Here is a 22,715-nt window from a genome sequence, read left to right as displayed (position 1 = left end):
GCACCACCTCTGCCCTTGGCATCCACTACTCTCTCCCACGCTCATTCCACTCCAATAACACGCACACTCACCACTTGCGGTCTCTGTGTTTCTGTTCCTTTGGCCTGGAATGTTCTTACCCACCCACCCCATACCCAGGTAGCTCTCTCCCTCATCTCCTTTGATCTTTGCCCAAATACTACTTTTTAAATGACGCTTTCCCTCAGGCAGCTATTCAAGTCGTAACCACACCTGCTCCTTGCCCCAGCACACTCTCTCCCTGCCCACCATTTTTTTTTTTTTTTTGAGACTCACTCTGAGTCTCACTGAGTCTCTCACTCTGTCACCCAGGCTGGAGTGCAGTGGCGCGATCTCAGCTCACTGTAACCTACACCTCCTGGGCTCAAGCAATTCTCCTGCCTCAGCCTCCCAGGTAGCTGGGACTATAGGCGTACAGCCGGCTAATTTTTCTATTTTTTGTAGAGACAGGGTTTCAACATGTTGGCCAGGCTGGTCTTGAACTCCTAGGCTGAAGCGATCTGCCCACCTTGACCTCCCAAAGTGCTGGGATTACAGGCATGAGCCACCATGCCCAGCCTCTGTCCCCTTCTGTCATAGCCCTTATCACCATCTGATATGTCATATATTTTATTTGCTCATGACCTGTCTGTGCCTGCTAGAATGTAAACTCCACGAAGGACGGGATTTTTGTCTGTTTGGGTTTTTGTAGCTCTATGCCCAGCCCTACCACAGCATCTGGCATGGAATTTGATACTCATAAAATGGCTGTTGAATGAATGAATATATACACATCTGGGGCCCTCTAACGACACAGACCTGTGAACATGGTGCTGGTTCCGAAATACATAGTCTATATTTTAAAAGCCTTGAACCTGGCATCTCTGTTCCCTACAGGAGGCCCTCTGAGACTAATCTTATGCTACCTGGGCTGTGACATCATCTACCGTAACGATCCTTAACTTATATTAAGAATAAATAATTACAACACGATTGTTGTCACAGTAGCCCTGAGACTACCTATGACGCACCAGGTATGATGCACAGCCTCCTGCACAAGGACCCTCACAGAGTGGTAACAATCAGAAATAGCTGTCACAGCTCACATACAACTAAAACTGAATCCTCTTTAGGGGAAAATCCTGGAAAATCCTCTTGAATGTTTCATTTCCTTGCTTATAAAACTATCACCTCATAAGATCAGTTGTTATTCAATTCTGCTGCAAAATACTTAACTGGTTTTTTTAGAGTTAGAGCTGGTCTAATTTGCTCTTTAGTTCAAAATCACTCCTAGCCACAAAGCACTTTGTGAAAAGGAACAGCAGCCGCCTATCGGTGGCAGATCAGCACGGGGTGGTGGGGTGCGGGTGGGGAGGCAGGGGGCGGGCCGCTTACCTCTTGGATCTCCAGGTCGATGCTGTGCAGCGTCCTCTGTAAGCGCAGGTGACCCAGGTGGATGTGCTTGCCTTCTTCCTCTTCAGGACTGGGCCGCTCGTCACTGTCCAGGAGGAGGTGGCCTTTCTGCTCTGCCAGCACCGCCTGATGCTCAGTGCGCTGCAGCTGCCTCACCTTCTCTTTCTTGCCCCTGGAAGCCCTCTTGTCTTTTTTCATTTTGGGGGTCAGCTTGGGCGAGTTCTGGATACTGGAGTGGGAGGAGTCCCATGCCAAGGTGGCATTTTTCATCTCTATCTTGATGTGAGGACTGGCTGGTTTGTTCTTTATCATGTGAACCTCTTCCATTAGAAACAAACTCTGATAGGAGTTGTGAGAGAGGTGCAAAGATGAGACACTGGATCAAGACCAGGGAGACAAGCCTAGGGCGCACACTCACGTAGCAAAACACATCAGGCTATACAGTGGAAGGAAGCTGAAGGGCAAAAGGTAGCTCATTAGTGCAGCCAGTCTCAGGCCCATCAAGGGGTCACGGGAGTGTGGGGCAACCTCAAGAGGTCCAGGGGCCTTGTCAATGACCCAATATTCTACATGACAAATTACATGCTAAACTGCCTCTCCCCCTCAGCCAGCCTAACGCGGACCTAATGACATTTAACTGACTGGCATGTAGCCCCTTGTTCTAAGGAGTAGTAAAAAGCAGGTAGGAAAAGCAAAGGGCATGCTGACCTCCAGTACAGATGCTCACTATGTGTTTTCCTTCCAGACCCCTCCTGCAGAATCCCAAAGCCTGCCCACTTCCCACACTCACAGCGCCGCACGTATCTAGGAGTACAGACTGTCACAGGCTTACATTGCTACCGTCAGAAAACAGTATCTCAAAGTGTCATCTACCACAGAGAACATTTTCTTGCCAAGAAACTCTCATGTCTTCAAAGCCTTGCCTTGGAACTTGAGAGTTCAACAACCAAATGAACAGGCTTGCATGGAAGTGAAGGGTATCTCCCTGAGAAACAGCCCTTGGGAAGAGAACAAGACACCTTCCTCCCACTCATTCCCAGAGAACCCTGAGTTACATTAAAAGAAACAATTTTTTTTTTTTTTTTTTTGAGACGGAGTCTTGCTCTGTTGCCCAGACAGGAGTGCAGTGACACAATCTCGACTCACTGCAACCTCCACCACCCAGGTTCAAGAGATTCTCATGCCTCAGCCTCCCAAGTAGCTGAAATTACAGGCATGCGCCACCATGCCAGCTAATTTTTGTATTTTTTTGTAGAGATGGGGTTTCGCCATGTTGGCCAGGCTGGTCTTGAGCTCCTGGACTCAAGTGATCTGCCTGCCTCAGCCTCCCGAAGTGCTGGGATTACAGGTGTGAGCCACTGCACCCGGCTGAAGAATGAATTCTTGAAGAGGGAAATGTTTCTGAAATTAAGATGTAAAACACTGATCATAATATATCGCAGCCCAGGATGTTCCCATAAGACTTTGAATTCACTTCTAACAATTCTCTTAAGCCAGTGATCTTCTCTACAGATTGCTATACCAGTTGGATTCACAGTATGATTTAAAACATATTTATCTTAATTTTAAAAAATTTTAAACATTACGAAATCTTTAGAGAAAAGATAGCTTTTAGGGTCAGGACTCTGCTTAATTACTGAGAACCCTGCAGCTATCTTAAATTTTGCAGGTGCTATAAAATATCATACATAATCCCTCTCCCCAAGAACAAACCCTTTCTCTCTTGGATTCTAAACTTCTAAGCTCTCCCTTAAGCCCCCATCTCCCATTCATCCCTGACCCTGTCTTCCCCGCAGTATCATGATTCTAAACTTCTGAGATAATCTTCACTCCTGAATAACCTTAGGTGTAGCCCCTGATTGCTGAAACGGCTGCTGGTTTCATTTGTTCAAAGCCTTCCTGAGAGACTGAGCTAAGAGTAACATGCCAAACATTTTGATCACCTTCACAGAGTAAAACCACATGACGACAGAATTTCCATCATTTCTCTCCCCTAAAGAGTTATTCAAAGGACAAAGGTCTTTTAGGCCTCAATGAACTATTAAGAAACATGCCAGTACCTACTGGTTTTCACAGCTCCAGCCCCATGTTTCCTTCCTACTCCCCGCAGCCTTACCCTCCCTCCTACCAGGAGAGTTTTGGCTTCAGGTCACTCTGTCCTGATGTGCTAAGAGGCAGACAAGGGCCTCTCCATACTTGAACTTGTATCTACTTGAATTTGCACCTGTCAGAACAACAGAATCTTAGATATAACGTAAACCTATAACCACATAAACCTATAAACCATAAGCCTCAACTTTATCACAGGACACTGACCATGAACACACTATTCATTCACTAGAAGAATCAAATCAGAATGAATCTGTTGAGAGCAGAAGAGGGGACTACTCACAGGGTTGCCAGATTAATATAAGATGCCCAATTAAATTAATTAATTAATTATTTTTTTGAGACAGGGTCTCACTCTGTCACCCAGGCTGGAGTGCAGGGGTGCAATCTCGGCTCACTGCAACCTCTGCCTCCCAGATTCATGCCATTCTTCTGTCTCAGCCCTCCCGAGTAGCTGGGATTACAGGTACCCACCACCACGCCCAGCTAATTTTTGTATTTTTAGTAGAGATGGGGTTTCACCAAGTTGGCCAGGCTGGTCTCGAACTCCTGGCCTCAAGTGATCCACCCACTCAGCCTCCCAAAGTGCTAGGATTACAGGCATGAGCCACCATGCCTGGCCCCAGTCAAATTTAGATTCCAGAAAAACAATAATAATTTTTCAGTATTATTCCATGCAGTATTTCACTGGGTGTCCTGTGTCTGTATTTGCTAGAACAAGCCACCCTATTCCACTGGTGACAATCAGTGCAGCTTCGCACTGCCTTTCTACAGGTCATCAAATCTATAAATTACAGGTTAAATTTTATATCTCTTTTCCTATTCTCTATGCGTACTACCCAACAGGAAGCAACAAGTTCTCCTGCAAGATGCACTTGCAGGGTAGGTGAAATAGAGAAAACACTATACTTGCCAATCTATCAGATCTCCAACTCCAATTTAAAAAAGAAAGAAAGAAAATGATATAAAACAAGACACAGGGTGAAAAGCAGGGCTCTGTAACATCATTAATGAGTTTCAAGGTCTGTAAAATGAATCAAAGCAGCAAGTCCCATCCTTGTTATTCTATATTCCATCCTCTAAAAATCATGGGAGGGCAGATGCTTTTGGGGAGATACAATCCCAGGAACAGTTTTGTTGTTTTCAAAAGGCTGCCTTAGATGGGCCCCCAATTGTGGCAGACTTCCTTTAATGTACTCAGAAACATAATAAACAGTTGCCTTACACCTAAAAAACAGCCCTCCAACCCTCATAAAGTCAACGTAATTCTAATTAATAAACATCTGAAGATAAGAAGAAGAAAGAACCGGCTTAGAGTTGGGGAGGAATTAAGTAATAAATACTTGTTATCTTTTTTTTTTTTTTTTTTTTTTTTTCCTGAGACAGAGTCTCTCTGTGTTGCCCAGGCTGGAGTGCAGTGGCGCGATCTCGGCTCATGGCAACTCCCACCTCCCAGGTTCAAGTGATTCTCCTGCCTCAGCCTACTGAGCAGCTGGGACTACAGGCGCACACCACCACGCCTGGCTAATTTTTCGGATTTTTAGTAAAGATGGGGTTTTACCGTGTTGGCCACGCTGGTCTTGAACTCCTGACCTCAAGTGATCCACCCACCTCAGCCTCCCAAAGTGCTGGGATTACAGGTGTTAGCCACCAAGCCTGGCCATAAATACTTGCTATCTTGTGCCAAGCATCTCATTAAAAAAAGAATAAAAAGGAAAAAAAGAGACTGAGACCACCAAGAGGAATAAAATAGCAGGGGTCTAAAGTCTCATGGGGCATCAAATAGAGCTGTGGGTGGTGCTGCTTCTACTATTAACTCTGAAGCTTACTGGAGAGAGGAGGGACCTATGATGTGAAAGCCACCTGCTAATCCAAGTCCTCACTACTAAGCAGGAGATGAGAGTCCTCGAAAAACAAGGGGAGGACCAACCTACACTATAGGCCCTTACTTTATTCAAAGTGCTACCAAATCCATTCACTAACAAGAATATAGAAATGAACAGCAGGGAGAACTTATGGTCAAACATTTGCCTTTCATCCACGACTGGTTACTGCGGATTCAGCAAAATAAATCTCAGAGTCCCATTAGGCCATTTTTTTTTCATATGACTCTGGCTCTTGGTTTTCTAAGTAGCCATGCTGGGGTCGGGGAGGGGCACATTCGAAGACTAGCTTTCTTCCCCTCCCTCTCCCCCTCCCCCTTCCTCTCCCCCTCGCTCTCCCTCTCCTTCCTTCCTTCTCTCTCTCCCCTCCCTCCCTTCCTTCCTTTTTCTTTCTTTTTTTTAAAAAAAAAAAAAGGTAAGAGTTTCACTCTGTTGTCCAGGCTGGAGTGCAGTGCCATGATCATAGCTCACTGCAGCCTCAACCTCCTGGGCTCAAGCAATCTTCCCACCTCAGCCTCCCGAGTAGCTAGGACTATGGGTGCATGCCCCTGCACCTGGCTATTTTTTTATTTTTTTGTAGAGACGGGGTCTTGCTGTGTTGCCCAGGCTGGTCTTGAACTCCTGGGCTCAAGTGATCCACCTGCCTCAGCCTCCCAAAGAGCTAGGATTACAGGCGTGAGCCACCATGCTTGGCCAGGACTGGCTTTCTTGACCAAATAAAAGTCACCTGGTCAACTGTAAACAAGTAGAATATAAACAAATCCCAGGAACTGAGTTTCCACATTTCTTAAGAAGAAAATCCAATTTGTTTTCTCCTGAACCTCCAAGATGATTATATCCATTCCTCAAATGTGTGAGCTTTAAGCCTTCACATCACCAAAATTGCTTTCGTATTCCTCTCACCAGCCAATAAAGACAAGCAGGGACATAGGAGCTAATCTATGCAGTGACAATGTCAAAGAATTCCAGCTCACATGGTGTCCCCTTTTTTTTGTTTAGTATTAACCACTGTCAAATATCTATTTCTCTCCACCCTCCCAAATATACTCCCTTTCATATCATGTATGTGTATTATCCTGAAGGAACAAGGAACACAGCCAAGGTATGATCAACTAACCACCTGCAAAAAAAGAAGCTGATACTTACTTAACTGCACTTCTCAACATGATCTAGTTTTACAACTATTTCCATGTCACTGCTTTCCCTGCATCGTGAGTAGCAACCACAGGGCAGGAAAAAGAAAGTATCAAAAAGGATTCAGCGTGTCAACCAATCAAAGTGACAGTAACAAAGATCAAGGGGAAGATGCCCCACAGTGCTGGTCTTCTAGGTTTAAGCCACTTCAAGGCCCAGTGAGTTGCGACACATCCATGTCAGGACCAGGTGGAAGGGGCTAGCTCTAAAGGGGAACTCTGCAATCCTGGGAGCTCAGATCATGGCCATCCACAAAAGGTAAAAATTCACATTAATTTTAAAAGGTGGTAAGTCTCGTCCCTCAATTCAGTCTCCTCCACTGCCCCCTTTTTCTTACCGATTTGCCAAAAGGCCAAAGCCAAGCTTAAATCCAGTGAGGCCAGCCTGTGCGGCCCCTTGAACAGAGCCAGCAGTTAGTTGTGTGGGGAGGGCTCCTGACACTGGGGCAGGGAAAGGAGCCACTTACCTTAAATCTGTCAACAGCCACGGAGGCTTCTGAGAGGGACTTTACTGAAAATGGTGTTACTTTCAAAGCAAAAGTCATGGAATTGAAGACTGTCACCACCGTGAAAGCCTGAAAATAGGAGAAGAGAAGAAACTGTGCCTAATTATGCTATGCAACTAAAGTAACCTGACACCATCAATTTCCTCTCATGTGCTAGGAAGGCTGCAGCTTGACTGTCAGATGTTATTACAAGTCAATTACTTTTTTTTTTTTTTTTTTGAGACGGAGTCTCGCTTTGTCGCCCAGGCTGGAGTGCAGTGACACAATCTCGGCTCACTGCAACTTCCACCTCCCAGGTTCAAGCAATTCTCCTGCCTCAGCCTCCCGAGTAGCTGGGACTACAGGCGCTCACCACCATGCCTGGCTAATTTTTTGCATTTTTAGTAGATATGGGGTTTCACCATGTTTGCCAGGCTGGTCTCAAACTCCTGACCTCAAGTGACCCGCCCGCCTTGGCCTCCCAAAGTGCTGGGATTTACAGGCGTGAGCCACCGCGCCCGGCCACATTTTTTTTTTAAGTAGAGTTTTTTAGACCTTCAATTGAAATTGCCAGTAAATATGAACCACAGGAGGATCTGTAATTTCAGAATTAAACTCAAATTTAGGTTGACTAAAAACAACTCATACACTATTTGTGCATAAGGGCTGGCTCCCCACTCTTCTGCTTCTCAGCTTAATCCCATGAATGAAAAAATATCTACTAATTCTTGGGGAAACCTCCAGGTCCAGTAAGAAGATCAGAGCATCATCTCCATAGGCGGTATTTTTTTTTTTTTTTTGAGATGGAGTCTCGCTCTGTCATCCATGCTGTAGTGCAGTGGCGCGATCTCGGTTCACCATAACCTCTGCTTCCTGGGTTCAAGTGATTTTCCTGCCTCAGCCTCCGGCAAATGTGGTATTTCTAAAATGTTCCCCATCCCTGAGGGTTGCCTGACCTGTGCTGCTGTCAGATCGAAGCCCAAGGTCATATGAACAGAGAAGGTCACTACGCTGGCGATCACCACCACAATGGGAGCCACACCCACAGTGATGCTCTGGAAGTACCCAGCTTTTTCCAATATCCGACGCTCCTCCTCACGGATTTCTATGAAAAAGCAAGCCAATTTCAAAGCAAGTTAAAAGCAGCCTAGGGATGTTGTTCCTCCACCTCCAAACAAGACTCCGTAGGTCTCCAGCCACTCTTCAACGCTTATGACTATCAACTTTACCACTACAGCTGGTATAAAAGGCTGAGGTTTGAAATGGATCAAGTGACAGATGAATCTAACAGAAAGCAATCACTATACATGAACACAATGATCATCTTCTATGATACCTTTTTCTGATTTTTCTTGTCAGTTTCTTAGGTTTAGAACGAATGAACACATTAATTGTGTCTGTAATTGGCAGTTGCGTTTGCTTACCCGGTTGTTGTTTAATTTTTGCCTAAGGCATTAATACGAAAGACAACACAATGACACTGGAGAATTAAAAAGGGACTAAGAGGTTGGGGGTGGTGGCTCACGCCTATAATCCCAGCACTTTGGGAGGCCAAAGCAGGGGGAATCACCTGAGGTCAGGAGTTCGAGACCGTCCTGGCCAACATAGTGAAACCCCGTCCCGCTAAAAATACAAAAATTAGCTGGGTGTGTTAGTACACGCCTGTGATCCCAGCTACTTGGGAGGCTGAGGCCAGAGAATCGCTTGAACCCGGGAGGTGGAGGTTGCAGTGTGCCAAGATTGCACCACTGTATTCCAGTCTGGGTGACAAAGCCAGACTTTGTCTCAAAAGGAAAAAAAAAAAAGAAAGGCGGTGGGGAGGTAACTAAGATTTCGTAGAGTGCCTGCTGTATGTTGGCAGTGGCATAGAAGCTTCCATACAAAAATGCAGTAACGACAACTGGAAGATAGGTGAAATATAATTTCTACAGGCAGAATGATTTTTCTTAAATATTTGCAAAATCAACCCCCTTATTAGCAAAGCAACCATACAGTACTGAAGACCATGGAGCAGGAAGCAGAACAATAAGATACCTTTTTTGTTTTCAGATGAGGTCTCACTCTGTTGCTCAGGCTGGAGTGCAGTGGCACAATCATGGCTCACTGAAACCTCAACCTCCATGGCTCAAGTAATCCTCCCACCTTAGCTTCCCAAGTAGCTGCGACCACAGATGTACACTACCATGCCCAGTTAAGTTTTATTTTTTGTAGAGATGAGGTCTCACTACGTTGCCCAGGCTGGTCTCGAACTCCTGGGCTCTAGTGATCCTGTCTCTCCTTCCAAAGCGTCGAGACTAAAGGCATAAGCCACCTCACCCGGACAATACTTTTTTTTTTTTTTTTTTTTTTTTTAAGATGGAGTCTCACTCTGTTGCCCAGGTTTGAGTACAGTGGTGTGATCTCAGCTCACTGTAACCTCTGCCTCCCGGGTTCAACTGATCCTCCTGCCTTGGCCTCTTGGGCAGCTGGGATTACAGGCTGTGCCATCACGCCTGGCTAATTTTTGTATTTTCAGTAGAGAAGGGGTTCTGCCATGTTGGCCAGGCTGCTCTTGAACTCCTGACCTCAGGTGATCCACCCGCCTCAGCCTCCCAAAGTGCTGGGATTACAGGCATGCAACATCGCACCTGGCAAATACTTAATTCTTCTAAGAGGCTATGCACTGACCTTAAAGGTGTTACCACTGCCTAAGGCATTGGGGAACTATCTTCACAGCTAGTTTGTAAGTCACATAAAAACACTGAACTCCTTACTTTAACATTTCTTATACACCTTGGCCATGTCTATAATGAGTAAGAACACTCTTTTCAAATTAATACCTACAGGTAAAGATACCAGTCAGGGGCTGATGGATGAGGGGAATCTCAGAAAAAAGACCATAAAACTATAGAATCAGAGAGCCAGAAGGACCACTGGCAGCCATCCTGCCATCAACCTGCTGGCAGCTGTCCATTCAGAAACCATTTGTTCCACTCCAGTAGAAACAAACTCACTGTTTAACAAGGTAGCCCCATCCACTGGGGGGTACCTCTTGAGTGGTCACCTCCTCTGGATGCTTCTTAGCTTAACAGCCCTCATAAATCAAATGCAGATTCCAGAACTGGACATCATGTTCCTGAAGGTTACTCAATGAAAGGAAAACAGCTGCCTTGCTCTGAACACTTTTTCTTTTTCTTTTTTTTTTTTTTTGAGACAGAGTCTCACTGCAATACCCAGGCTGGAGTGCAATGGCGTGATCTCAGCTCACTGCAACCTCTGCCTCCTGGGTATAAGCGATTCATTCTCCTGTCTCTGTCTCCCAAGTAGCTGGAATTACAGGAACATGCCACCACACCCAGCTAATTTTTGTATTTTTAGTACAGATGGGGTTTCACCATATTGGCCGGGCTGGTCTTTAACTCCTGACCTCAGGTGATCCTCCTCCCTCAGCCTCCCAAAGTGCTGGGATTACAGGTGTGCGCCACTGGCGCCCGACCTGAACACTGTATTTCGACTCCACCTATAATGTATTGACTGTTTTACAGCATTGGACTCAGCTCCTAATGAGGTTATGGTCCACCAACAGCCCCATCTCTTTTATTTAAATTAAGTATCTATGCATTTGGTTTTAAGTATCTCCTGCTTCAATTTCATCTGTTTTAAGGCACACTGGTTCAACTTGTGTGGAGATCTTTCTGAAAGCCCCATCTGTGCTATTTCTCCTAGCTTTATTGGCACTTACATATTTGACAGAGCTAGGACCAGCATCCAGCCATCCTGACTCCCAGCTTACCTCAAAGCCTCATGACCAGGCTGGGAAATCATGGGCAGGATGAGAATATACACAGGGGGCTTTGAAACTGAATTATTCCTAACTAGCTGTGTATTAACTGGGAAAAATCCATTTTCCCAGGTCTCAATTTCCTCATCAGTGAGATGAGGTTATGGGTTCAAACCTCTAAGATCCCTTTTGAACACAAAGATTCTATATTATGTCCTACGATATACTAGACACTAGTCCTAGTATGTAATGTGTTCAGAAAGCCAAGTGTGTGAATAAGACCCAAAGAATCCAAAGTCCTTCTATCACATGCACATACAAAATCTTTAAACTCACTTTGAACACTCTGAGAAAATGCTTTGACCCAGGCATACATTTTAATAAATTTAATGTAGGTAAGAACTTCATTCATCTTCTGGACACGTTCATCCGTGGCAGCCACGCATTTTCTCCTGAAATATGCTGTGAGCCGTGATGCAAACATCTGAAAGGAAAAGCGATGCCACACCAAATTAAAGCTCATTCAAACTTGAGAACTACCTAATCTGCTTAAGGTCATTCTCAATAAAATGAGCATATAATCCTGTTTCCTAGGATGTTATGTAGCTGTACTGTCTTTAATAAAAGTGACCTACTGAACTGTAACAAAACATTACTGAATTCTTATCTCTTTGTAAGGCAATGAAGACAAGTAATTATCTATTCTCAACAGTGACCACAGATACTGCGTGTTTCCAAAGGGGAGGCAGGAGGGCCCTATCACTTAGCACCAACTCCAGCGCAGTGACTCAAACACTCCTACGTCAAGTGAGACAGGGCTCACTGGCTGGCCTTCTCATTCAGACTCTTTTTCATGCAAGTGACACCTTACCTCCTCTCAAGTCAAAATTCTGTCCCAACGGAGCAAGCGCTATCTAGCTCTAGATTTAATCTGCTTTGAGGAAATTTCCAATCAGAGATGTGACACCTCAGCAATGCCTACTATAACCCAGTGGAAGTAACTCGTTTCCTAAGGAGAAACTGCCAAGATTCAGCTGGGAGGCTTACTCACCATTGCTGGGTAAAAGAGGATAAAAACAGCTGATCCCAGGAAGCCTGTTGGTCCCAGAATAATTACATTATAAATCATGCCTAAGATGGCAACAACGGGTCCTCCAGCCAGCAGGCTGCCAACGGCTGCTGCCTCAAACATCCTCTGCCCATCATTGGAGCAAATGTTGATGAGCTGTAAGATACAAAGAGTAGTGAGGGAGCCCTGCAAGGACATGGTTCATTCATCTCAGGAGGTAGGGCCCTAGAGGAACGAACCTCAAGCTAGGAAGTTGCCCTCTGCTGTGAAGCAAACACCCCTCACTCACCTCACCCAGGGATTTCTCTTTAATGTTCTTCAACTTAAGGATCTTCTTAAATGCCATGGTTAGGATGGCCCCCCGCAAGCGGACACCGGTTCGGTAATTCAATGCCCAAGTCAGTGCAAGCGACCAAGACCGCACGATTTCTGTCAGAAGGAGGCCCAGGACTAACAACAAGCTGTACTGCAGGTTAGACTCTGTTGCCTGGGTATACTCCAAGAGGTGTTTCACCATGAAGGCCTACAGGGAGAGATACACACCAATGTCAACATCTCCACGGCACTCACACACAATGCCATAGTTTTATGTTAAGTTAGAAAGAGTAGGCAGCTCCACTCAGGGACCAGTGTGCAAGCGAAACAAAACTTTGGGGGACCCAGTTATTACAAGCTGCCTGCAGTAATTTCCTCAGGGCATTCTGCAGGAGCTAGGTCTAATTGAAAACTTTCTTCCTTACAGGACACCATCAAAACCATTACTCTTTCTAATGTAACATAAACCTATCAATGAGCTGAAGTTAACTCTAAACACATGGTCATTCAAAAGTACAACTTTGACCTTATTCCAGTATCTCCACACATGGATACATTTCTTTACATGAAATTAAGACCTTTTTTTGGATCATTTCAAACGTGCTTATTTGATAAAAAGGAACAGTGTACCTACAGTTGTACTGGGGAAGAGTGAGAAGTGCATTTGCAAAACATTCCTGAAAATAAACATCAGCAGTTTAATAGTACAGAAGAGAGCAAACAAAGCAGGCTATCAAAACTCCAGAGACCCTCCCATGGGCCCACCCCACTCCCAACTCCCTCCCAAAAATGAAAACATGTTACCTCAGGCAGTATATGTCTAACACCACCTGCAGAGGGAAGGCGGCCAGCCCCCAAGAACCACCGAGTGCCACCTCCAGCTGAGGTCCTGCAACGCCGGAGCACACACTCACACAAGGCACATTCAGCAACAGTATTAAATACCAGGAAGTGGGAAGGAATGTACTTTTATTGAAAATGAAAAAATATAAAAGTACCATCTTCAAAGAGCATCTCACAAACACTGTACAGCAGGTGAAGCATTGCAGTAACATACATTGAAACATACAGAGTCAAATTATACAGGACTAGCCATCTAACAGGTCATCTGGCCTCCGACGGTTGTTTAACGACACACAGTAGAAATAGAGAATAGAGCCCATATCTGTTTCCAGAGTCCAAAGTAGTATATCAGGCTGACAGCGCTCAATCAGTGAGGGCTCCTGAGGTTGCAATGATTCTGCAATGGAGTAGATTCTCTAGGAAAAAAGACCTTGCTGCTAAGGAAAGAGAATGAAAAACAAAACAAAACGAAAAGCTCCCCAAAGAGGTGCTCTGCTCAAAATGGCTGGTGCCACGGGTGCACTAAGCTGTGAGGAATTACCTCTGCTCGGGACAGAAAAAAAAATCCTAGGCCTCAAGGAAAAACTGGTGGCATCCTTCTGGGTCTTTTCAAGTCCTTGCATCTAAAAATCAATCTTGATTGACAAAAATAAAACAAAAAACAACAACAAAAGAAAGCCAAACCAATCCCCCACCCTAAAGGAAGAAAAAAATTAACGTGAAGCCCATCCACCCCTATACTCAGGTTCCTTATAGCAAAGGTGACTGCAGCTGTAAGTCAGAGCTGAATGACAGACAAAAATGGAGGCCAGACACCACGGTCCGGAGGTAGCTATGCTGAATTCCAGAACCCAGAATCTCTCTGGGTTAATTTCTTGTTTTTCCTGAGATTAAATTAATACCAGATGTCCACTAGGTCCTAGGAGATCCCCACCAATCAGATTTTTGTCCCAAGAAATAACCTGATCAAATAGGAGACTTCAGATTCCAAGAACTACTGTATTCCACCTCTCCCCTCCCTCAGACTTTTAGATTTATATCCATTGCTTGGGTCACCACTGTATACAGCCGGGTTGCTGGTTTACTAGCAAGAAGATTGGCTTCTTTTCCAGTATGCAATCCAAAATGTGGAACTGAGTCACAGGGCCAAAGCCCCCTTTTCCTCACGTGAAGCAACTCAGTAAGATGGCGGTGCAGTGATGCCTGTTCCCACACACCTCAGCACTGATGGAGCAGTCTCCAAAGGAAGGCTGAAAGGACAGCAGGTGGTTGCCTTGGGCTCCTTCCTTCCCATACCTTTAGAGTGCCATTTTTCAGCACCAAGTAATAGCATCAGCGCCTCCCAGAGGGGAGGAGCAGGGAAGGTAAAAGACATAGTGAATGTTTATACTATGCGAAACTTTCAAAGGAGGGGGAAAAAGAGGAAACAGCAGATTAAAGAAGTTCCAACACATTGGGTTTTTAAATAACAATGACATTTCAAACCATTTTTTAGGGGATAAAGAAAAAAGAGATTTCCACGAAAAATCCAACCAAAATTTAGTTTTTAAAAAGTTACAAATGTATCATTTAAATCTAAACAAACTGGAAGAAAACTTGAGACTGTTAGCATAGCTGTCTGGCTGTGGAAAGCATTCCCAGTGAATAAACATTACCTTACCTGAACTCTTGGCGAGAGATTCTGCCCAGCTTGACTCTCTCATTCTGACCGCAGAATACAGCCATCCTGAAAATTCTAAAGAACAGCTTCTGTCACTGGTTCCACTACAGAGAGACTCCCCCCAAATCCAGATCCTGACAGCACCAAGCAAGCTGCAGGTGGAGAGAGGTTGGAAGGGTGGGAAACTTACCTCTCTAAGGGTTTTACACTGTCCTTTCCCCAAAAGGCCCTCAGGCAGAGTTAGCATTCACCAAGAGATAGCACTGCAGGAGGCGGCCTTCTCTTGCAGATCTAGGTGCGATGCTAATTCTTTATACACAGATCACAGGTGAGGCCTGGTCTTTTAGAACTATCTTAATCCAAAAAGGCCCCAAAGCATCTCTGTAAGTGTAGCAATGTGGCTACACAGGACCATACTGTTAGAGAGTCTGGTACTCCGTGAACATTATGATGACCCCCAGGCACCCTGCACATATGGCGCTAGTCCACTGGTATCACCAAAGCCTTGGATCATCTTGGTGTATAAATGTCAGCATCAGCTGGCCGGTAGGTAAAAACAAACACAGCACAACAACTTGATTCTGTTTCATTTGTTCTGTGTATGGCTACCAAGGTTCGGTGAAACCCGAGCAGGGACAAGAAATAAAAATGCCGTTTTATTTGGGGAGCCCGTATGTGGGCAGTCTGTCCTCATACAGGTTTCTGTAAGGACAGATTAAGCTAGTTTGAAAGTTGTGCCAGATTAGGAAACTTGCAAAAATCTAAAACGAATGTTCCTCAAAAGGATTTAAGGCCACAGAGAGGAGGTTTACTCACTGCTAGTACTAATCTCAAAACCAGCCTGGTTTTTCAATTTCCAATGGAAAAGAAACATATTAGAATTGGAGTTCCAAAAAAGGAAGTGTGTATTATTTACACTTTTAAATGTATAAGACACTATGGATGAGTCCATTGCTTTCTCAGTTCCAGGACAGAATCCCATGAAATAACACTGGCCTTAAGATGCTCTTCCCTGAAAGGGCAGAGAGAAGAAAAAGCACGCAGCTGCTTTCCTGTGAAAGGAGGGCTCTTAGCTTTCCCTGGCAGCCAGAACAGTTTCCTAGAGGTTAGTTAGTATCCCAGTGTTCTGCACCATAAATGAGAGATTATGGAATATATGAATGTTCAGGGGGAGTGACCGTGAAGCCACCAAGCTGAATATGGATAGGTAACTTTTTTTTCAAAAAATAAAAATAAAAATCCCAACAATCCATGGAATTTTTTTTTAGAGGGGAGTCAATGAAGTTCTTGCATTGGCCAAATGGAATCAAGAAAGCCCATGATCACTTTATTCGGAAAGCCTGCATAGGGTGCTACCCAGAGGAATGAATTCTATGAGGTAAGAGCAGCCACCAGCCCTGTAGTGAAACAATGACAGAAGCTCTTCTTGGGGGAAGCTGGCTCTATGAAAGTGTTTGCCATTTTGGTAAATTACATAACACAACATTTCAGTTACATGGTCCTTCTTACTTAAAACTTTTATATAAAGTATGTTAGTTGGTCAATTATTAATAATATAGAAACCCAATACCAGAAAAGTAGTGTTCTCTGCTTCAGAAAAGAGATCAAAACTTTAACAAGAGGCATCAAACATTAAAAAAACAAAAACAAAAACAAAACTGCAAATTAGTTTTACCTAATCACCATGCATCTGAGGCACATACTTACCGAAACCATGAACCTCCAGCTTTACCCACACACGGAAAACGCACAGTACAAGCAGTACTACTGCTCCGATGCCTCAAGGCAAATGTGTAGAGAATAGATTTAATCAAGGTCTCAAGTGTAAGGCAGCACAGCAAGTGTAAGAAACAGGTGCCCAGGAAACAGAGTGAACGTCAAAGGCTCTCTTGTCTATTCTGCATCAGTACAGACTGGGGAAAACCACGGCTGCCACCCCAACGCTTGCCACACAGTTACACTATAAGTCAAACTTAAATGGACTCCAGGTCAGACTCTAAAATCCTCGACAGTCCTCTAGTTTTCTCAGGGCTTATTTGCCACGGACCCGCCAAACATGTGATAACTCTGCCTCCAAGCACTCGGTATGTCCCCAGCGCTGGCTCACCAGCCCAGGCCACATAATGTGCTCTCACCCACTCACAGCACTGCAAGACACATCTGCCTGCACCGACTATCATTTCATGTCAACACACAACCGAGAAGCACAGTCCTGTGCAGAACTGGAATCAGTTCCATTTTACCCCCGCCCAGAAATCAAGCCAGTTCCATTTCTTCTCTGGCAACACTGCCCTTTCATCCTTCCAGCTGTTGCCAAGCCACCATTCACTCCAAAATCCATCGACCCCTTTCAACAGTCCTGAAGGCATCTCTAAGACTGCTACCTAGCCCAAAGCTGAGCACAAGCCCTGGAACAGAACAAGAGTGTTAGAGCTGGCCGTGGCCGGGCCCCTGGAGACTGTCGGAAAGGATGGTTAGAACTTACTGGTCCACTGAAGCCAGCCAGCTGCGTGATCATCAGGCACACGATGGACAGGATGAGCCTGGTGCGGCAGAAGATCCACACAACCCTTCGCAGGGAAGCAGCGTCTGGCCCAACTTCATTCAGTTCTTCTTGCCACAGTCTCTCTAGTCTTAATAAGGGCACACGTCCTCGTTACACATCTCCCCGGGGGAAAGGCACACCTAGCTCCCCGCCTGCCACCACTTTTTGTCTCCAGGTTTTGCCACCACTCACATAAGTCTCTCCTTTAAAATTATGTACATAGTCTTCACCTTCTGGGAAAAAATACCCTTCCTGGGGAACTACATATTTACCCTGTATAGGGAGCCTCCCAGGATACAGAAAATGATGAGAGCAAAAACCTTTCTTTCCACCCAGGAAATGATCCCTGAATGCAATTTGTGAATAAGAATTTCCTTGTTCAGGGGCCCCCGACCCTTTCTGAAGGTTCCTGTGGTAAAATGTGAAGTTGTAAACTAGATTTTAATCATGACAATCAGCTACCACAAAAATGTATTCTGTCACAAGGCAGCAACATAATCTCCCTGCAGACTCAGGAAGAGAAGCGGGGCTGAGAGAGAGAGAGAAAGCCCGTGGTTAAAACAGGATCAAAGGTGAAATAGGAGATAAAGCAAAAGAGCAAAGAGAAAGTCATCCCCAGGCCACCCACCCTCCACTGGACAGCTTGACTCTTTAAAGACACAGAGCTGTGGACTTCACACTCCTAGCTCAGGCCCTGCCCACCCAGCATGGGGGAGATGAGGGTGGACCAGAGGCGCCTACCTTCTGCAGTTCACGTCAGAAGACTCGTGCTTGGACAGAGACCACACGTCTTCCATTGAGAGTTCCCCCTTCTTGTGGGCCACACGGGCCAGAGAAGAAAGCCACGAAAAAGTCATACAGGAAAAAAGCCCAGCATTGTCCACTGGGTGCTGGTGTCTAAGGAGAGAAAACCGAAATCACAAAGCTATCAACACGCATGGAGAGGGCAGCCCGTGTTTAAAAGACAGAGTTTAGTGAACAGAGCTCTTAACTAAAGACAGGTCTCCCCAGCTGATCTAATTTTGGCCTGAATGTTCTAAAACGGCTTTGATGGGCCGGGTGTGGTGGCTCACACCTGTAATCCCAGCACTTTGGGAGGCCAAGGTGGGCGGATCATGAGGTCAGGAGATTGAGACCATCCTGGCCAGTATGGTGAAACCTCATCTCTACTAAAAATACAAAAAAATTAGCTGGGCTTGGTGGTGCCTGTAATCCCAGATACTCAGGAGGCTGAGGCAGGAGAATCACTTGAACCCAGGGGGTGGAGACTGCAGTGGGCCGAGACCGTACCATTGCACTCCAGCCTGGCGACAGAGCAAGACTTCGCCTCAAAAAAAAAAAAAAAAAAAAAAAAAATGCCTTTGATGCTTCATGTCATCAGCCGGCAGGGCGTCTTACTTGGAAGTAGTCCGGATGGGCTTCAGAGCACTCAAGCCATGGTGGTACTTTCCCTTGGGATGCTCCTCGTCCAGGATTCTGAGCTGAGAATGCATGGAGACATCCAGAGAGAGGCCTTCGGCTCGGGCGGCTGTTTCCAAGGCATCTTGGCATTCCAACTATTCCAGCAGATAGGGAGAAAGGCAAGGGCACAGTTAACACACGGGCAAGAGGCAAACGGAACTGATGAAACAGGCTCAAACTGCAAACTGGACCCATCTTAACTGAGAAATCCCAAGCAAGGGTCAGGAGGTTAAACACTAACTTTGTATGATTTGAACCCACTGGGGAACAGTAAGCTAGATATTTAAAAATTTTAAACAGTTTTCTTTTTTTGATCTCTTAGGTTCTACAGAAAAACTGATCAGATAGTACAGAGTGTTCCCATATACCTCTATACCTCCCCCATCCTCCCCGTCTGTTTTTCCTATTATTAACATCTTCCATTAGTGTGGTACCTTTGTTACAATTGATGAGCCAATACAGATTCATTATTAACTGAAGTTCCATAGGTTACATTAGGGTCCACTCTTGGTTTTTTTGGGTTTTTCTGAGATAGAGTCTCGCTCTGTCACCCAGGCTAGAGTGCAGTGGCACGATCTCAGCTCACTGCAACCTCCAACTCCCACGTTCAAGCAATTCTCCTACCTCAGCCTCCTGAGTAGCTGGGATTACAGGCATGTGCCACCAGCCTGGCAAATTTTTGTATTTTTAGTAGAGGTGGGGTTTCGCCATGTTGGTCAGGCTGGTTTTGAACTCCTAACCCTGTGATCTGCCTGCCTCAGCCTCCCAAAGTGCTGGGATTACAGGCATGAGCCACTGTGCCCGGCCCTGTTTTTGTTTTTGTTTTTTTCTTTTGAGATGGAGTCTCGCTCTGTTGCCCAGGCTGGAGTGCAGTGGCGTGATCTTGGATCACTGCAATCTCAGCCTCCCTGGTTCAAGCAATTCTCATGACTCAGTCTCCGAGTAGGGGGGTTAGAGGCGTTCACCACCACACCCAGCTAATTTTTGTATTTTTAGTAGAGATGGGGTTTCACCACATTGGCCAGGACAGTCTTGATCTCTTGACCTCATGATCTGCCTGCCTCGGCCTCCCAAAGTGTTGGGATTATGGGTGTGAGTTGCAGCTCCCGGTTTATGGTCCACTCTTTGTGTTCTATGTTCTAAAATTTACATTTTTATTACCAACGTTTTATCTTCTGTTTCCCAATATGGATTGAGAGTCAATTATTTCACTACTAACCGCAAATCTGATTGCCCATTTTCTATGACAAAAACTTCCATCAGCCCTAATTAAACAGCCCTGCCATGCAGAAAGAGCCTGGATGTACATGTGCCTCCCCTGTCTCATCAGTAGCAGGAAGAACAGAACATGAGTTCTCATCCTGGCTGCACAGCTGAAGAGCTATACACTTCCCTGCAGCATGGGGCAGAAGCTCTCATGAGCTGAAATATAAAGTTACACGTATTGACTAACTAGAAAGCATATAAATGATCATTAATTAGATTAACAAAAGTGCATGCAAAAGTGCATTCTAAGTCTGACTGTGGCAGAAGAGGGTGGGTCAAGAATCTAGACATGCTTATCTCCGTTTACTCTAAAAGTAACTCAAAAGTTTATGCTTTCCTGTTATAGAAGCAGAAGCTTCATTTTCCTCAATTTTCTTATCTTCCTTTTCTGTCTTAGCAGTGAAAGTCACATTATTACAAATATTTCCAGAAATTATTGTGAAATAGTAAAAAACAGATCTCAGCTGGGCATGGTGGCTCACACCTATAATCCTGACACTTTGGAAGGCCACGGCAGGAGGATCGGTTGAGCTCAGGAATTCAAGACCACCCTGGGCAACACAGCAACACACCGTCTCTACAAAAAGTAAAAAAATCAGCCGGGCATGGTGATGTGTGCCTGTAGTACCAGCTACTTGGGAGGTGGAGGCAGGAGGATCACTTGAGCCCAGGAGTTGGAGGCTGCAATGAGCTATGATCACACCACTGCACTCCAGCCTGGGTGACAGAGCAAGACTCTGTCTCTAAAAGAAGGGAAAAAACAAACAAACAAAAAACAAAAAAAACCCAAGGAGAATAGATCCCAAAATCAAGAAAAAGTTAAGTGATTTAGCACCTAACACACCAAGCCTTATACAAAGCAGTCAATTTTTATACATCACCTCTTTTCCCACCAAAGAACAGAGGCAACTTAAACATTAACAGAACTGAACAGGTAGAATTTTGTATACAGGGGTCAGCTGGATGGCTGGGTATATCAAACACAATAGCTTTAGTTCACAGCACAGTTAAGTATCTTTAGATAACTTCTTGGTATTAGGAAAGCACACAACCCTGCAAAGCACACTCCCTTCCTTTTGTCAAAGGCAAGTCAGACCAGTGTGAAGAGAACAATGGTACAACATGACAGGAGTCAACAAGAAACGAACTCATTCTTATACGAAGTCCTTATGTATAAGGTCAACACTTAATGGTTAGGGACTATGGCACTTGATAATGAACTGAGGACTGCTGAGATTCAAGTACATTACAAAGGTTTTTCTTACCTATAAGCTGCATATAACCACAAGGGGAAGGAAAAAAACTCCTGGGTTGAGAAAGCAGAAAGATACACTAAAAATACAAGCACACCTATTTTAAGTGAGTAGAAACTGGGAATCTGTACAGAGTAGGTACAGAATGTTATAGGGACCAACCTTATTTGGATATCCTAAAGCTTCAGAAGACGACAAAAGATCTGAAAAATGTCACTTCAAATATACATTGGGTATCTGCCAAAATGGGCTATACGCTGGGCTATAAAGTAAACCTCAACAAATCTCAAGACTGACATCATGTATACATGCACTCTGACCACTTTAGGATTTAATTAGAGCTCAGTAACAAAGATTTTTTAAATCTCCGAATGTTCAGAAATTATGCAATATACTTCTAAGTAATATGTAAGTGAAAGAAGACATCAAACAGGCGTGACAATTTGTACCTATATAATCTCAACTTCTCAGGAGGCTGAGGTGGGAGGATTGCTTGAGCTCAGGAGTTTGAGGCTGCAGTGAGCTATGATCTCGCCACTACACTCCAGACTGGGCAACAGAACAAGACTCTCTTTAAATAAATAAATAAAAAGAATGCGTTAAACGGAAACCAGAATATATTCTGTACTAAACAGTATGAAACTGCAATACATCAGCATCTCTGGGATGCAGTTAAAACAGAGAACAGAGTGAGATTTTCATCGCCTTTAAAGCATATATCAGAAAAGAAGAAAAAAAGAAAAATTAATGTTTTAAGCTAGGGGTTGACGAACATTTCTGTAAAAGGCCAGAGGTAAATATTTTAAGTTTTGTGGGCTAAGAGGCAAAATCAAAAATATTAAGTAGGTACTCCTATTACAAGAGAAAACAAATCTCCACAAAATGTTGACACAATTCAGATTATAATAATTGAGTACAATTTTTTATAATACACATCTACTGATGAGAAGAATGAAATTCTTTTATGGGGGAATAACATTTCACTTAACTGGGGTTTAAAATAGTTTTCCCTTTCATCAAAATTGATTGCAAATACTCATCTATGAATACTGATTTGCAATGAGATTCTACAATTCCACTTTTGCAAATGTCTTCATGAAGGTACACTGCCGGGCTGGGTGCAGTGGCTCACACCTGTAAGCCCAGCACTTTGGGAGGCCAAGGCAGGCAGACTCCTTAGGACAGGAGTCTGAGACCAGCCTGGTCAACATGGTGAATCCCCATCTCTACTAAAAATACAAAAATTAGCAGGGCATGGTGGCACACACCTATAGTCCCAGATACTCGGGAAGCTGAGGTAGGAGGATCTCTTGAACCACGGAGGCAGAGATTGTAGTGAGTTAAGATTGCACCACTGCACTCCAGCCTGGGCAACAGAACAAGACTCTGTCTCAAAAAAAAAAAAAAAAAAAAAAAAAGGAACTGCCAAATACTGAGCTAAATCCAGGAATATACACTTTTAA

The 22,715-nt window shown here is 44.6% G+C and overlaps 1 protein-coding gene across 8 annotated transcripts in view; it reads right to left on the bottom strand.

Moving 5' to 3' along the window:
• The window catches only part of ABCC5 (ATP binding cassette subfamily C member 5), a 95,457-nt gene that overhangs the window by 48,815 nt on the left and 23,927 nt on the right, over positions 1-22,715 (bottom strand). For 5 of the 8 annotated variants that reach the window (XR_012095542.1, XM_007971941.3, XM_007971940.3 and 2 more), the window contains 9 exons: positions 18,671-18,828; positions 18,014-18,169; positions 17,213-17,360; positions 12,199-12,432; positions 11,892-12,065; positions 11,177-11,324; positions 8,037-8,185; positions 7,063-7,170; positions 1,393-1,749 (listed from right to left, as the gene is read on the bottom strand). Coding sequence is in view for 7 of the 8 variants with exons in the window: in XM_007971941.3 (XP_007970132.1) it covers positions 1,393-1,749; positions 7,063-7,170; positions 8,037-8,185; positions 11,177-11,324; positions 11,892-12,065; positions 12,199-12,432; positions 17,213-17,360; positions 18,014-18,169; positions 18,671-18,828 (1,632 nt within the window). In the remaining variant the exon portion in view is untranslated. Of the gene's footprint in view, positions 1-1,392; positions 1,750-7,062; positions 7,171-8,036; positions 8,186-11,176; positions 11,325-11,891; positions 12,066-12,198; positions 12,433-13,176; positions 14,318-14,688; positions 14,803-17,212; positions 17,361-18,013; positions 18,170-18,670; positions 18,829-22,715 lie in introns of those variants that run through there. The other 3 variants (XM_007971944.3, XM_007971943.3, XM_037988506.2) reach the window with 2 other exon arrangements.

The sequence above is a fragment of the Chlorocebus sabaeus genome, chromosome 15 (assembly GCF_047675955.1).
Source record: "Chlorocebus sabaeus isolate Y175 chromosome 15, mChlSab1.0.hap1, whole genome shotgun sequence".
NCBI lineage: Eukaryota > Metazoa > Chordata > Mammalia > Primates > Cercopithecidae > Chlorocebus > Chlorocebus sabaeus.
The sequence above is the reverse complement of the archived record's forward strand: the minus strand, read 5'-3'. Positions and strand labels throughout refer to the sequence as shown.